Source organism: Melanostigma gelatinosum, assembly GCF_949748355.1.
Source record: "Melanostigma gelatinosum genome assembly, chromosome: 10".
Taxonomy (NCBI): domain Eukaryota; kingdom Metazoa; phylum Chordata; class Actinopteri; order Perciformes; family Zoarcidae; genus Melanostigma; species Melanostigma gelatinosum.
This window is the reverse complement of record NC_136643.1, coordinates 15049915-15066915: the sequence shown is the minus strand read 5'-3', so window position 1 is coordinate 15066915 and position 17001 is coordinate 15049915. Positions and strand designations below refer to the sequence as shown.

Genomic DNA, 17001 nt, shown 5'->3' with positions numbered 1-17001 from the left:
GTCTCCCTGTAGTGAAACCATTCCGAAGTGTTTAAATTCTTACCATATATCACCACATTGCCAGCCAACACAGCCCAAACAAACATCGAGAGCTTCGTCCAAAAGACGGTGGGGTTGCTGCACTCTTGCAAGGGGAGATTAAGCCGTGTGAAGGTGACTCTACCTGTGCTCACACTTTAAGTGTGCCAGGTGCCCACTAAACATCTGAATTCAAATTGGGGAGCGGTGTGAGGCAGTATAACTTACCTGTCACCAGCTCGCCCCAGATAAGGACAGATGACCTTTCTCCACGTTGTTATAATAAATCAACTCCAGAGGCGGCTATTCCTGGCTCGGTCCTCTCGTCATGCCTTACAGCTATCAATTGAGAAAGAACACAGCCCGGCACATCTTCTGACATTTTCCTCATGCTGGATGAGTCTATCCGTCACGTAAAGACGCAGGGGTGAACAAAACACCATGCACACACAGGCAAGGGAGATGTCTTATGCATTATCAAGGAGGCTAATAATGCCTGCCTTGTTTATGAGGGTGTTGAACATTTTTCTCTTGCAGTGATTCTTCCAAATACACAAAGTAAGCTTTAATCATAATATAAAGCACACATTTTATTGGGTCTTGCATTTAAAAAACAAAATGGTGACACATCAAGCTAAACTGGTTCAAATATCAAGCCAAACACCAAAAACCAAAAGCCAACAACCAGTGTCTTCAAAGCAATATTCATGAACTTGCTGATCAGACAGCTCTTGATCAGCAAACACTGGAGGAATTTATGGTAAAATATATACAAGTTTTACACAATAACTTTTTTTTTACATTGTTTGTAGTAGAAACTAGAATGTGCTTTTCTAAATTAGAGGGGAAAGGAAAGAGGAACAAAGTTAATTGCCCTCTGATAATTGGAGCATTTGAGCAGGATTCTTGGGGACAATAAACACAGAATCTCTGATTCGCTGCAGCAGCTGACTCATTCTCATCACGCTGAAGAGTACATTCAATGAAATCAGAGGAGCTGCTTTGCTTCTGGTCTTTTTTTGTTACGACAGTATAGGGTGTGATCTCAGGCTCATCAGAAGCTGACCGGGAAGCAGGAGTTCAGCTCCGCGACAGCATGCCTGGGATGTGAGAGCTCACGAAGGCACACTGTTCAGAGTTAGAACAAGGAATTCATCTCATGTGATGGGATGGATCACATTCAGAAAACACCATATCTGACTGAAGCCAAAACAGTTTTGAAGCTGAATCATCCGTGTCATTGCTTTCGGTGAGGAAAAATAAAAATGTGCTACATTGCAGTGATTCCACATTTCCTACCACAGGAGGATCTAAGTCTGCCCAAGTCTTACAAACCGGCTTCCAGGAAACGAGGTTTTCCTTGCCAGCAATTTGACCAAATGCCACCCTTTAATCACACTATAAAAGCTGAATCAGACAATTGGAGATTCATATTTGCCGGACCAGCAAATATTTGACAGCAGCATCAGAGAAGCTACAAGACTGCCCTGGCAAGCTGCATGGCTTTCATTACCTAGAGTGGCTTTTAGAGAAAGACGGTTAGCTCCATCCGTACTATATCTCAAACAGTTACAAGCCAAATGGACAATGACGAATATTCGTAACAATCGAAACACATGCAAAGTTTTTCATTTTCTCCAAATACTAATATTGCAGTGGCCTATAAGTGCTCAGTTATTCAATCAATACATATTGTACAATAATGTGCGACGAGAAGCCAGGCCTCCCTGTTTGGTGCATCATGCATCAAGCAGCAGATTTCGGCAAAGAACTGGAACACTAACCCTCCTTCCAATAGAGGAGGCATCACATGGCAAAGAAAAATTATAATCTTCCTAAAAGTGATTAAAAACTTCTGAAAACTGGGTGCACACTCACACAAAGTACTATACATCTTTACTAAGATATAAGCATTGTGTGATAAAATAAGAATTACAAGACCCCAGAGATTGTGGTCAAAACTCGTGAGTCGTATAGTTTGTCACATGATTTCAATATGTCACGTACACATCCAGCAGATATGGACACACATTTGCATTTATTTTGGGACGTGTTTCTAGCCAGCTGATGAATATGTGACCAATATTCACTTTCTTTTAGCTCTGTTTTTGGTCTCGACCTCTGAGCGATGTATCTGGCTCTTTAGCTGATAACTGCTCCACTGAGTATAAATCATCTTGTCGAGCAGAAATGTCTTGAGCCCTGACCAACAATCTGTGATGCTTGAGTTAAGCCTCACCTCTCTCGCTTGCAGAAATATATCAGTATTGCATGATTACGGCCAGCATCAGTGAATATAATCATTTTAGCGCACTATAAAAAGATTTTTAATTGGATCTTCGGAATGACTCAAATTTAAGGAATTGAAAATGGCCAGTCACCTTTATTCATTTGAAATGAATACAGGCTGCTTTGCTTTACTTGGCAATGTCCTCATGGAAACTAAGTCTTTCTGCTCAGAAGAATTAGACGTTTCTATTGAATTTTTTCTTTTGCATTTTCTTTGTCATGATGGTGAACAAGTGCTTGACATACGCTGTAGTACTCTATGCATAAGTAACACTTCATTATCAAATCAACTGGATTACATGCTCAGGCCTGCCAGCAATGACGACTTGAATTAATGACACATGAAAAGCAATCTCCAGTGCCCTGGAAGTCCTGGGCCTGCAGGGCAACCACACCTCCACACATAATAAAAACCCTATCATTGTGATGAGCACTTTGCCTCCAATATCTACAGATACGACCAGAACTGTAAATCTGCTCAACTTTCCTCCTCGGAGTTCATCTGTGTCTGGAGGGCATCCGTTACCCTGCTGCTTCACTGTGCCTCATGGAGGTTGGGCGCTTTTCTCTTTTTCACTCGGCGAGAGGCTTCAGAATACAGAGAAGAAAAGTCGAGTGCAGCAAGAAGAATTATCAATTTACTGGTATGACTGTATTCAATTGAAGTTTTAAATGTGGTTGTTCAATAGACATCATCACAAAAATCCCCCAACTATTAATACTTGTAATACTTTAATGCCTTAAACCAGCAATAACCAATCTTTCTTGCCACTTCGGGGCATGTCGTCACCCTTTGACTTGATATGGCGTTAGTGTTAGCAAATAATTGTTTATTTACTAATCCAGTAGTTATGAAGCAACATTACTATTCGATCGGAGTCGCGTTTGTGTCCACCGGATGATTATAAGTCCAATATTGACTCTCTGGGTCTTTAGCTGCAAAATGCTCCACTGTTTGTTGTGTTTGGTGCTGAACAGGTTGTTTACAGCGGGTTAATTAGAGCAGCTTTGCTGAACCCCCCCCTGCAGTTATTATGAATGGGGAAATTAGCTAGTGGGACCAAACCTTGTACCAGTCTGTAAACATGTTATTATTTGTGCTGTAAAGTTGGGCATGTTAATGGGGGTCTATAGGGATCGCCTCGCCTTTGGCACCAGCCTCAAGTGGCCATTCGATGAACTGCAGTTTTTCAGCCTCGGAGGTTGCCGCTTGGAGTGAACCAAAACGGAAAAGCTCAAGAACGAGCTGAACGTCACAGCTTTGTAGGGGCGAAGGGACATGCAGATTCAGATGATAATTCTCTGTAGGTCTGTCACATTGATAGACAGAGTTGCAACAATAATTTGATTGGATAGTAACAAAAATATGGAAGACAATGTGTGCAGTCGGCCTTCACCATCTCTAGTGATGCGGGGTTCAAACTAATTGTAGCTGAACTGAAAAGAAAAAGAACAATGGACCTCAGATAAAAGAGATGCACACCTTGGCACTTGAAGAAATTGTTTTGTGGTCAATGTCTTGTCATGAAGTGTGTCACACGTTATATTTGATGTTTTTTGTGTAATCTGTGTAAGAATTACTCAAAAAAAGTGTAGTAGATCGAATGAAACATGCACCGTCCAATGATCCGAGCTGTAAGTGGCAGCGACCACGCAGTAATTGCAGCCCTCTCTGCATCACATATGAATAAAATATGATGTGTGGTGTTATTCTGAAAAGGACTGGGGCCCGTCATTCGTGTACCATGTAAGAAATAACAGTCTATTACTGCTCCTCTAGGGTGGTTGTAGAATCTAAGGGAATGTGAATTTGTTCTTTTTTTATGGTGGATAAAACATGCTGTAGGAAGGAGTTTTGATCATTTTGAATGACCCGCCATTCTTCAAAAGTAAGCTAAAGTGACCATTAGCGACATTAGTGACATACAGCAGACTGGAACAGAGCCGCACAAGCTCATAATGCCCACAGGGCTTTTTCATCACCTTCCACAAGAATGACACTGATTAAGCGTATGATCAGTGTAAAGGAACAAGTACAGCGAGAGTATATCAAAACTGTTAAACCAAACACCCTTCATTAGTAATATCATTAAGGAAGCAAAGAATTCACACACAAAAAACCATCCACAAATCAAATTAAAGTAGTTGCCAGTTTTTGTTCTCCTACACTACTTTCAAGACAGCTTTTCAGTGCACAGAACATAAAAACCTCGAGGACACAGTGATCTAAACTTCATTATCCAGAATCACAGCAGAGGACATCCATTGCTATTACATAGGCACATCTCTCTCTCTCTCTCTCTCTCTCTCTCTCTCTCTCTCTCTCTCTTTGCTTCATCAAAGGAGAGTATCGAAGAGCGACCATACTGTTCTCATGTTTGGGCTTTGGTCTCTTTGTACTTCTGAACTGAGCATTCCAAGTGGATGAGGCAATAAACCCGTAGGGACACAAAACAGCATAAAATGTGAACTCAGTGTTGGCTGCCTCACTTCATGTATTAAAGTCAAGTATGTTTGTATTCCCAAACCCAACTTGAATTTCTAAAGACACCGAGTTGCAAGATGTGTTTTCGAATAGAGCTGAGGGCACAGAAACAAGGATTATTTGCCCGTTTGCAACTAGAAATCTAGATGTATGCACTCTCAAACACAAACATGCAAGGCGGAAATGAGAGAGGCCTGTTTGGGTAGATGTGTGCTTTTTACCAGATAGTCACACAGAGTTTGATGGCATTTGATTTGTTTTTAAGATTAACCGTGTTTCCCCGTTATTTATTCTGCGAGTACTGTTGACCTGGGTGCTGGGCTGCTGCGTACAGTTGCTTGCAGGTAAATAGAGGTTGCATTGAATGGAACTGAACAGAATGAAGGAATCCAGAAGGAAAAAACGATTTTGATTCTCTACAGTTCAGGAGTTATGGCGGCCCTACTCACACCAAGAGCGTGTTATTTTTTTTGCACGTCAACCACCTATATAGGCTTTGATTTGCTGTTAACCCTCATCATACCAATTTGGTGTTGTTATCTGTTTTATTCGGGTGGTCTGTCAGTCATTTTGAAGGAGACAGACACATCATGCAACTTTTCTAAAAGCATAGTCATGTTTTTTTTCTCCTTCAGATGACATTAAATATGTAACTAATAATGAGATTAAATAAGTTTACATTTGACTATGATGGCTGTTTCTTACAGTGGGACCCCGGTCGGTATCCCTGTATGTTAAATACATGGGTAGGGTTTGGGTTGAACCCCATTTTAAAGAATGAAAGCTAAAGAATGTGTAATCAATGAGAAACTCAGAATCAGTGGTAAATAGTTTGTCTTCTCCGGATTTTAATTTAAAAACAAAGCAAACGTACACACTGTGGGGGACCTTTAAAATAGGTTTTGCTGGTATTTGCTCAAACATTCTGTGATTAAACTGATGAAAGTAAAATAACAGCACACAAACATAGAGAGCATTCAGTCGAACACTGCTGCTTTATTCAAGTTGTATATGCTTCACTGTTGGGACTTCAGGCTGTATGTTTGATCATCAAATTTCCTCACCCCCAGACCTGTAGCCGTAACAATACAGCTGTGTTGTTGTTGTCGTTTTTTAATCTCAATGAAAGACATTCTGACTGCACCAGGATGGAAAAGAATATCGAAGTTAGAAACTGAATTTGCTCATTTTAATTTTGATTGAAAGCAACATCAAATATCTCTCTGATGCAACAGTTTACTACGAAGGCAAAACAATTCTGAAGGCACAATAAACTCAGTCCGTGCTTCATGCAAGTACAGTCTGAAAATCAGCTCCATGTTTCGTGACTCAGTGACTCAGTGAGACAAGGTAATGCCACGACGCTCTCCGCAAAGCAACTTGAGAGGACAGCACTTAGAGGTATGTCCCCCCCCCCCCCCCCCCCCCCCCCCCCTCCCAAAAGAAAAGCCCCCGAAGAGGGGCTATCTGAAGAGCTGGCAAGGTGAATGACAGCCACTCAATCTGAGAGGCTCTCAGCTGCAAAACAAGGGTATGCCATCTGAATTTGGCAGTGATGAATGATTGGTATACTTCCCACTGCACCCTCAGGGTGGAGTTTAGATTTTTGGAACAAGTGGACTATTTATTACAAAGTATGCATTTTACTGTACAAGGGGTTGCTGCTTTACTGTGACCTTATGCCATTTAAGACGCTTCAATTCACGATTTGCTCACACACTAAATTGTTATGAAGATGAAATTCGCATAATACTTGTTAGTCATCTCACTTATAGGTGTGCTGTGTGCAGTGGCTCGGTAATGAAGGGGTCCAACGGTCTTGGTCGCGGCAGAGTTATCTCAGAATAGATGCTGTGGGTGCCCACTGAAGAACAAGGGATGGGAGGACTAGTAAGTGCAGAGTAGATGCTGCAGCTGTGAAATGAAGAGCTGTCCAGTGGGAACACCATCCCATCTTTCATTTCTCACTTCACTGTTCCAGACTGAAGGCGTTGTTAATGAACACCAGGACCAAATTAAACTTCTAAATTCATTATGGAGACTCCAGGGCATGTGTCTTGCGTGCCTGTTTGTACACATTGCTCTGGGACCCTGGTGGTTTGGGAGCCACAGAGCTTATTTCAGCAAACCTGCATTCACAAAATAAACACACACACACACACACACACACACACACACACACACACACAAGGGAAAATCAGACATATACCTTTTATTCCTCTGGGCCTCCTTCTTATCCATAATGACAGGTACACAGTTCGTTAGCTCGGTCCAGTCTGCATGCAGCCCGCAGCTCCAGCCGGTAGAGAACCGGGAGAAGAGCCAGGACTCCTCTTTCCCCGGTCGGTGACATGTGCATTTCTTCTGCCCGGGCTTGCAGTCGCACGGCTGCTCCAAGCGAATATTCCTCACCAAGTGTCTCCCGAAAGTGGTTCCTCCGGTCTTCTGGATGTGCAAAAACACTATCACGTCGTCCCCTTTGATGTTGAACTCCACGTGTCTGTCGAGGTCTCGTTCGGTGAAGTTGAATTGTGACGGTTGCTTCGGGGGGCTGTCGTCCTCCAGGTCTTGATCTCTGTAGAAATCGTCGCTGTCCTGGTACGGGCTGGAAAGTAGGCTCACCCCTCCTAATTTCTCCCCAGCCCTAAAGTAGCACGAATTGCTGCCAGCGGGACAGATGTACTGGTAACCTATCATAACAAAAAGGACAGCTAAAATAGGCACCAAGATGAGCTTACTGGACCTATCATCCATTATATCAAGATAATGTCTTCATTCCATTACTGTGAATAATAAGCAGCACCCGTGGGTTCTTCGGGGGATCGATATCCTAATGGTCCATGCCTCAGAAAGACGAAAGGTGCCTATTGTTTACGTGCCACATGTTGATCAGATAACACCCTCCGGTAAGTGCACCTCTTCGTTTCGTCTGCACTGCGCTGCAATTCTTGTCCAAAGTCGAGAGTCATGGCATTCAAATCTCCGGCTGTCCAACTTCTAAAGCCGGCGTATAGAGCTGCATCCGTGCGGGCGACTCCCATGTACTCCCGTATCAAGTTCTAAATGAGGCACTTGATTCGAGTTTTTAGTTCTTCTTTTCTCTCCTCGTGCTGAACCCGGTCTAAAGCGCAGTACGGTTCATTTCGGTGATGGGCTGACTTCAGCAGAAATGCGCCGCGGCTCGGACTGTCGGGACTGGATCCTCCGGCAGCATCCTCTGCGGTCTGACTGCTGTAATGCTTCTGAGAGGATGCTGCTGCATCCGAGCCGACAGAATATGCGTTATGCTCTCGCCGTGGTTGGGGCTACATCTCACCCGTCCATCCCATAATCTTATTTTACACAGTGAAAAAAGCCAGAAGCCCACACGGACACTGAACTCAAGACAACATGGAAATGTATCCCCCACATCAAATTCGTTGTAACTTTTTTTTGTTAAGCGCATTCATCCGAGTGTGAGAGCTTTGCTGATTAGAGACAATGCTCTGTGCTGTACCATTGCCAGGGATACAGTCTCTTTATCTTTAAATAGCCCAATTTAAAGTGTAATAGCTGCTAATAAGACAGACTACTGGTAGGAGAGCCAATTAAAAGTGAAACAGCTGCTTTCCCTGCAGCAGTAATGGTTATAGTCACACATCTTTTTGAACCATAAAATACTGGTGCATTACTTTACTTTTGCAATGAACATATGCAAATTGTGAATTAACTCTCTCTCTCTATCTATCTATCTATCTATCTATCTATCTATCTATCTATCTATCTATCTATCTATCTATCTATCTATCTATCTATCTATCTATCTATCTATCTATCTATCTATCTATCTATCTATCTATCTATCTATCTATCTATCTATACCCATCCTTCAATATTTAAATATTTTTTATTTCAAGATCTCATGTGTTCTTCTTTCACTACAGCTCCTTAGACTTAATTAAGCAGTATGGATTTTTGAGTTATTTTTGAGTTCAGTTTTGATCAATTGATCAGTCATACCATGACACGAGTGGACAACATCTTTTCTTCCTCACAAATACACCAACTTTGTGGAAGTCTGATACTAAATTGCAGCTCAGCTACTTTCATATTTGATTGATTGATTAATATGCAAATCATTCAACCTATAATAACCATGATTAGCCTAATGTTATAATAATGTAATTTGTTAAGTTATACTACTCTGCAAGTTATATGTGGTGCATCTTAAAATGAACGCATCATAAACTTAAGTTACATTGTAATTATGTAATATTTATATGAGAATGGGGGGAAGCATTCCATACAGCTGTAACTGCCTGGCTACACGCACGCACGCACGCACACACACACACACACACACACACACACACACACACACACACACACACACACACACACACACACACACACACACACACAGCAGACTGTAGTGTAGCTGCAACACGCTCTAATGTTTGGTGGGGAAGTGTTTGAGCTTCAGCGGCTGCGTCTTTAGCTGTCTGCCGCTGTGCCCGAATGAATTCCAACTTTACCAACAATTTCTTTATACTCTACACTCACTGTCACTAATTGCGTCGCACTAAACAATGTGTCATATTATGCCTAAAACGATAGTAACACACAATCATTTTTTTATGTCACGGTTGTTTCAGACACGAATAACGGTCAGCGCGAGCCACCACAATACACGGCTACCCCGGCAACTAGCTAGCTGTGCGCGTTGCTGCCCAAAATACCGACGTGAAGCTCTTTGCGCTGTATTGAAGTGGTCAGCATCACTAACGGGGCGAAGGATATATTATTGGCAACACAGTGACCAGTGGTTGTGTATTTCTAATGTACGTTAACTTACATGTTCTTTGTGGACTTAGTTTGTTAACTCACGCCGGTGTTACGGTACCGTTTTCATTCAAGACAAAGCTGTTTAACTACGTTATGCTACTGCTAAGTTTAGTCTGTTCTGTCTGACCCCTAGCTAACAAATACTTCCACATGTAACGTTAGCTAGCATCTTCTGCAACCGTGTACTCTGAGTTGCTGAGTGTTATATTTTGTGCTATTTAGCGTCGAGTGTACCGGTGTGTTTTGGAAGAGATGACTTAGAGTAACTAAACGCTACGTGGCACCTACTGGCACGTCTTAAAAGGAAACGTACTGATAGTCGTTGGTGTTTTGCTCTCTGCCACTGTAGGTTCATGTTACGTCTCACCGGGAAGTAATGAGGAACGTTATTGTGCTCTCACTGCTGCTGCTGCTGCTGAACATGCATCATGTCATATCAGCACCCAAAGGGGTCACTGCCAGTCTATCAGCAAAGTGGAGCATGACGCCTTTCCTTCTGGAGACAAGGTACCCCCGCCTGGATGTGCACACCGGGTATCTTGCCCTCACACAAATCTGCAACAAACAGGATTAAAGGTCGAAGTCATGAGTTCGAGCCCCCTTAACGCAGTCTATACCCCCTCAAACTATTTCATTTAGTCAGGTAATTTCTCAGCTATATTTACCATGAATTCAGTTTCCTAGCATATAACGTTAGGTCTAGAGGCCTTTTCAAAGTAAAATCCAGGATATGGAATCCTTTCTTATCTTAAAAGTAGCCGAGTCTAATCTAAAAATATTGTGTCTAACTCTGGACTTGACCTATAAAACAGCAACAGTGTGTACTTTGTTAATGTTTGAATGTAAACTCCCTCCTAGGTTGTTCAAACATTGACATTTCCACTAAAATACAGATAACACGACCTCATTGACCTGGATGGGCCTTGAGAAGAAATACAGAAAACATACAATTTATTATTAGTTACCTTTTGTTCTAGTGACTGGGAACAACTGCAGGTTTTAGAAACTGTATATATTTTAGTATATTTAGTGTGTAACTTTAGTATTCATACACACTTAAATAGCAGCCAAAAGTAATTTAGTTGTTAACACTGCGTATAAAGCTCTCTTTTATGATGTTACTACAACCTTTGGTCAACAACGTATGATTTTATTCTTCTGTGTGATACTTCACAGCGAAAATTATGAAACCAAGGCTGGGCAGAATTTTTAACAGAAAATATGAAATGATCATGTGGTCCGTAGCTTTAGTTTGTTGTTTGTAACATACTGTGGTTGCTGAATAATGCTGACTAATATTTTATTTTACTCCTATGTAGTGAGTTTATTGGTGAAGATGGGAATGAGAAATTCTGGCAGTTTGTTGACACCGTGAAAGAGCTCACTGTATACAAGCAAGGAGGTGTGTTGATCTAAACCCAAATATATTTTACAAACTTTGAGACGTTGAGCTTCTCTTCGAAAAGAAACCTCACAATTACTAATGTGGATGCATCTCACAGAATCCGTGCGCTCGTACTACAACCTGGTCCTGAAGAAGGCTGGCCAGTTTCTTACGGATCTTCAAGTTAATCTCCTCAAATTTGCTCTGGCCCTACGGTCATACTCACCAGCTGTTCAAGCATCTCAGCAGGTATGTTGTGATCATATCAGTAAGACTATTTAAAAACCTTCTCAAGAGCAGCGTGGGAATAGTACGGTATGCAAGAGAGCCGGGTTCATTCCATGTTAGAGTCTGTTCCACTGTCTATCCTATTCTTGACCGCTGCAGGCCTTATTTACAGTTTCAATTATTCTCAAACTATCGTGTTAAATACTACACATCAATGATTCGTTTTCTGTGGTTTCTCACAGAGTTCAAATGTGGATAAGGTTAATTGTCTGTAAGTAATCCAGTGACAAAGAGCGTTGGTAATCGAAAATCTTATATGGAAATGTCTATATTCTGTCTAACATTTCACTTATCCAGTGAAATATCTCAACATTTGCCAGATGGATTGGGACAGAATTTGGTTCAGATATTCATGGTCCCCACAGGATGAATAATATCAATATCTTCCCCTGACTTGTCATCTAGCGCAATCATCTGGTCAAAATTGAATTGTGTACGATACTTTGGCTCATGCCGAAGTATACCTAAGTATATATAGCGATGCACTGCTTGATGAAGTTGAATGAATAATGGCCTTTTGGTGTTGTGCTACACAGTGGACAGTGTTGTGATGATTGCTGTAGAATATTGAGAATAAATCAATCGCATAACTGATTTATCTGTGATAAACTTTGATTAAAGAGTGAGGGGTCTTCACCAGATCGTGGCATTGTTGGCGTCATGTTGTGGCCGAAGAACATTCCTTCACTCCTCCATGTTCTCTAACAGATAGCCAGTGATGAGCCTCCACCCGAGGCTTGCCCTGCCTTCGTCTCCATCCATGGTCAACGTAGCTGCAGCACCAAAGACATCAAGAAGCTCCTGAAGGCAGCTGCAGGCAGGTAACACAGAATGGCGATTTCTTCCCCTCTGTGGATAAACTCAAATCCCTAACGCAGAACAATGTGAAAAGCTTCTACAGTTTTTTTGTTATAAACTTTGTTGCCTTTACTGACTCCATTTTGCCTGTAATGAACACAGACAGGATTTTGTCTTTAACACTTTTAAACATTTAATTTATAAATGTTTTGCAGGCCAAAACCGTATCTACACAAGAATGACCACACGTATCCAGGGGTCAATAAAACCGACATGCCAGTCGTGATCCTCTATGCCGAGATTGGAACCAAGAAGTTCACCTCGTTCCATAAGGTGCTGTCGGAGAAGGCCGGAGAGGGCACACTTGTATATGTGCTGCGGCATTTTGTAGCGGTGAGTAGCAAAGTAATCTGGGTGATGTGAAGATATATGTCGTCAATATAATATAAGCGTTCTTCTATACAGCTTATATTGCGTACATTGCATGTTTTTACGTATATAAGTCAAACAGGAGTATACAAATATAGGCTTTACCACGTGGTTATTTCATGTAGACTATTTATCGTATTTATTGAATTTGGTCATTTTGCCTATGAGTGACACAACAGTGACATTATTCCTTTTAGTAGATTCAGAGAGGCAGAGCTTTGACTCTTAGTCACATAAGTGACAAAGTGGAATGTCTGTGAATCTGCTGCTGCTTGTGGGGGCCCATGTGGTTCCTGTTCCCTCTGGTAAAACACATTATAGATTGTAACTTCCACTGGCTGTGTAGTAAACAGGTCAGTCGAGTGTGAACATTTTTTGCTCCAGAGTCCAATGGCGGTGGACTTTACGCCGCTCCTGCCATCCCTTGGCATTGCACATGGTGACGTTAGGCATGTGCGTGTCGCTGTTCAGCAATGGAGACCCATATCCTGAAGTTACCAAAAACATGACCGCGTATTAACGTTGCTTCCCGAGGCATTTTTGGAACTTGGTAGCGACTGCTGCAACTCGCAAGTAAAGATAATTTTTCGGGAGTCTGCATTCAGCCTAAGCTGTTGTTACTCCTAGGCGTTTCCGTTTCACAATTAGAGAACTTACAGTGCACTGTGGCAAGACCAGACATCTGATTAACTTATTGGGAAGATGGCATCCTGTCACAGTGCCACGCTGAAAGTCTCTCCCCTGTGTGACCCACTCTACTGTCAATGTTTGTGAATGGAGATCACCATTTCTGTGTGCCTGGTTTTATTTACCAGCTAAATCCACGAATTAGAATGGGTGTCCACCTCATTTTGGCTCTAAATTGTACGTCGGTTTAGGCATAAAGTATTTCCTATGGAACGGATCTGCAGTGTTGATGATTATTATCACTTTTGAAAGAAATGTACATGTATTAAAACTCTAGAGCGTTTTAACATTAAAGCCGTCACTCTGCCTCCCACTGCTTGCAGGTTCCGAAGCCTCAAAAGATGCTTTTATCTGGGTATGGTGTCGAGCTGGCTATCAAAAGCACAGAATACAAAGCTGTGGATGACACCAAAGTAAAAGGTCAGCTTGTGACTTCGCAAACATTTTGTGTGCCGGACGTCGCTGTGACCGAGGAAATAAAACACAAGTCTTGTGCTTTTGTAGAATCGGGTGCAAACGCGGAGGAAGACAATAACGATGAAGTCCAAGGGTTCGTCTTTGGAAAATTAAAGTAGGTGGCTGAAATGTAACATGTCCTTTCAAACTGATTTTCCACTGTATGTTCTGTTTTGGCTGCTGGTCATCCTGTGCTTTGTGTGACTTTATAAAGAGATGAAAATAAATCCTTGATTGTATTTATATCTTCTTCTTTTTTTAATTCCCTCCTTTAAGGAAATCTCACCCTGAACTCCAGGAGCAACTGGTCGAGCTTCGCAAACATCTCCTCGAGAGTACAAATGACATGGTCCCTCTCAAAGTGTGGGAGATGCAAGGTATTAGTTCTCTATTTCAGTTCAATGATCATGAGGGAAATGTATAGTTACACTTACTAAGTTTATCAGCATATTGAATGTAATCTCATTTGGCTGCTTTGCATGAATTCGATTTGTCTAAACATCATGTGCATTCGTAGATATAGATGCTGATGATTTCATTATTTCATCTCCACAGATCTCAGTTTCCAGGCAGCTGCCAGAATCATGTCGGTGCCAAAGTTTGACGCTTTGAAGCTCATGCGAGACCTCAGTCAGAACTTTCCGAGCAAAGCCAGGTCAGACAATTTGTCTTATTTTCTCTTTCTGGCTGACTGGCTGACTGGCTAACGCCTTTGGTACCGTTCCAAAAAAAATCCATATTTTAAGGAGCCCCTCTCTGTGTTGCAATGTGTGAATCCAGGCACAATAAACGCTGTTATTAAAGTGCGCATGAAATATGTGTTTTATAAACCCATTTCTTTTAGCATCATCCATTAAATACAGCTTTTGATACAGACATCAAATCAGCTTTTTGATGTCTGCTTATTTAGTCTCAGACAACTTGTAATAACACCAAAAAATGCCGAGTAAGCGGCAGCTGTTTATGGGGCGCTGACGTACCATTCTGAGGGCCCGTATGTTTTTGGAGATTAAAACTGGCATTTTACTGCCGGCCTGGGATGTGGTAAAAGCTGATGGTGACTGTACATGTTTTACTGTTCCCACAGATCACTGACAAGAGTGGCCGTAAAGCAGGAAATGAGAAAAGAAATTGAGGAGAACCAAAAGGTGTGGTATGATAAGCAGCCTTTCCACACGTCGCTGCAGTTTTGTTTTTCAGACAATCGGTTTCTAATCTGTATCTGGAATAAATCAAATGTTACATTTTATTTCCTCCTTGTCTTTGCACACACTTCATTCATTTAACTTCCTGCTGTAGTCTCAGTGCGCATGTCGTTTCTCGTCAAAAGAACCAACTTTAAATGTTTAGGGGTTTCGGCATCCGACTGAAAACTTTGAGCTTGTTCTTTCAGCGTCTCGGTGAGTCCATCGGTGTACACGCGGGAGACGGAGAGCTCTTCATCAACGGACTGCACATCGATCTGGACATTCACAACCCGTTCAGGTAGGAGCCCAGCAGGAGGGCGCAGTGGTCTGCCCGCGCTCTCCCCAGGACGCCGCAGACCTACGCTTTGGCTCAGTAATCCTGTTGCAACAAGATCAGAGTTTATTGCTCCGCAAAGCGACTGCTACGCAGCTAATATGTATAAAACATTAACCTTTTTGATTTTATATTTACAGCATTTTAGACATCCTCAGAGGAGAGGCCAGGGTCTTAGAAGGGCTTCATAACCTCGGCATTAAAGGAGAACATCAAGGCCAGCTGCTGAGGTTACCCGTGAACGCTGTGGATGACAGCTATGCCTTAGATATCAGACATCCAGCTATAATGGTGAGTTCTGTCCAAAAGCATTTTTCTTCTGGCACAGATGCAGGTGTGTTTTTTTTTCTTTCTTTGTGTACCAGGGTGTGAACTCGGTGTATCCAGGCTATTGCAACAGTCTCGAGCCTGCCACAAACGTCAGGTATTAATTGGGACTCGGCCAAGAACAAGCTCTGAAATGAAACACTTTTCATTTGCGCCCCTGTGGCCATTATAATATTCTAGATACTATAAAAAGGCTAAAGAAATGAAGAATTTAAGCATTTCCACATTCAAGCAAGAGGTCTGTCATTTCAGCTTGCATCTCCCCTTTCTAGTTACTGAGAACGTGTGAGGAGGCTTGTGCAGTAAGTCACTGAAGGCTAGAAAGACCCCCGTTAGTGGCAGATTGGCCAGCAATGATGGATCATTTTGCAACTGTGATTATGGTCATTTATCATAAAAAGCCATTTCCAAAAGCTCGCTGATGGTGGGCGGTAGAGCTTTATAACAAATGTACATGTTAATGTTCACATCAGATCCAGCATATTTCTGTCCACAGAACTGTTCGCTTACATGCCTTAGAACAGCTTTATTTCCATGCATGTGATTGCCTGTTTAATGAACATTTCACACCTTGTGAATAAATAGTTCAGTTGTAAAGCAGTTAGCAGGAAAGAGATTATTCTTTCAAAAGTGAACTAATGTAACATTGTTCAATGTCTTGTTCAAAGTGGAGGTTACAGATGCATAGTGTAAAACAGGTTTTTATCTTTGATACCAGTATTACCTTGCTCGGCAGTTTGATTCTTGCCATGTCCCTATTCTCGTGTGATCACATGTCACACGAGAATCTATCTTGTCAGGCTTCAAGTATTGCATTTGTATCCGGTAAGCCAGAGCACAGCACAAGGCTTTTCCCTCTTCGACTGAAATGTATCGACAGGAGTTTGATTGACAGATGGTTCATCCAATCACCTGCCAAGTATTTTTTTTTAAGTGCCTGCCCTTTTCCAAACAGTTATCAATGACGGTTTATCAGAAGGTGACAAACTGTCTGGCTGACCAGGTTAATCAGAGTAAACCAAGTACTGTGACTCAGTGTCTGTATCGCTCTCGACCGAAACCCAACTTGGTTATGAATGTAAACAAACCCCTCCGATAAAGCAAAGTCAGTATTTGTAATTCTTTGATTGGTACCATGTCATAAGAAATGTCCAAATATAGAAACCACCATTCTAATATATAAACATCCTTGAGTGAGGTCCTTGATCTCTACCTTTTCCAGGGTTGCTCTTCTGCTGCTTGTACTTAACTCGTGACCATCATTGTTTTTCTGCTTTCCAGTGGATAAATGACGTAGAGAATGACCTAGTGTACCGCAGCTGGCCAACGGGTGTACAGGAGCTCCTCAGAGCCACGTTTCCTGGAGTCATTCGGCAGATCCGTCGCAATCTCTTCAACCTGGTGAGTCTCCTGAAGGCCAGAAATGCTGCGGGGCCGCGGTGATAAAGGGAATGGAGTTGAGAAATTGCAGTAGAAATGTGAAACTCGTTGGATG

At 42.0% G+C, this 17001-nt stretch overlaps 2 protein-coding genes across 5 annotated transcripts in view; one reads left to right on the top strand and one right to left on the bottom strand.

The window, feature by feature from the left end:
• hs6st3b (heparan sulfate 6-O-sulfotransferase 3b) overlaps positions 1-7546 on the bottom strand; it is a gene marked incomplete at both ends in the record, with an annotated part of 50002 nt that extends 42456 nt beyond the window's left edge. The window contains one exon of the mRNA XM_079276487.1: positions 7002-7546. Within this exon, the coding sequence (XP_079132613.1) occupies positions 7002-7546 (545 nt within the window). The remainder of the gene's footprint in view (positions 1-7001) is intronic.
• A 1962-nt stretch (positions 7547-9508) lies between these two features.
• Positions 9509-17001, top strand: part of uggt2 (UDP-glucose glycoprotein glucosyltransferase 2) — a 28806-nt gene continuing 21313 nt past the window's right edge. For all 4 annotated transcript variants that reach the window (XM_079277187.1, XM_079277188.1, XM_079277186.1 and 1 more), the window contains exons 1-14: positions 9509-9612; positions 9966-10123; positions 10936-11018; positions 11119-11249; positions 11997-12109; positions 12302-12479; positions 13526-13622; positions 13707-13773; positions 13935-14035; positions 14214-14313; positions 14746-14806; positions 15052-15143; positions 15320-15470; positions 16788-16907. In XM_079277187.1, coding sequence (XP_079133313.1) covers positions 9993-10123; positions 10936-11018; positions 11119-11249; positions 11997-12109; positions 12302-12479; positions 13526-13622; positions 13707-13773; positions 13935-14035; positions 14214-14313; positions 14746-14806; positions 15052-15143; positions 15320-15470; positions 16788-16907 — 1425 coding nt within the window. In that variant the 5' untranslated portion in view covers positions 9509-9612; positions 9966-9992. The remainder of the gene's footprint in view (positions 9613-9965; positions 10124-10935; positions 11019-11118; positions 11250-11996; positions 12110-12301; positions 12480-13525; positions 13623-13706; positions 13774-13934; positions 14036-14213; positions 14314-14745; positions 14807-15051; positions 15144-15319; positions 15471-16787; positions 16908-17001) is intronic.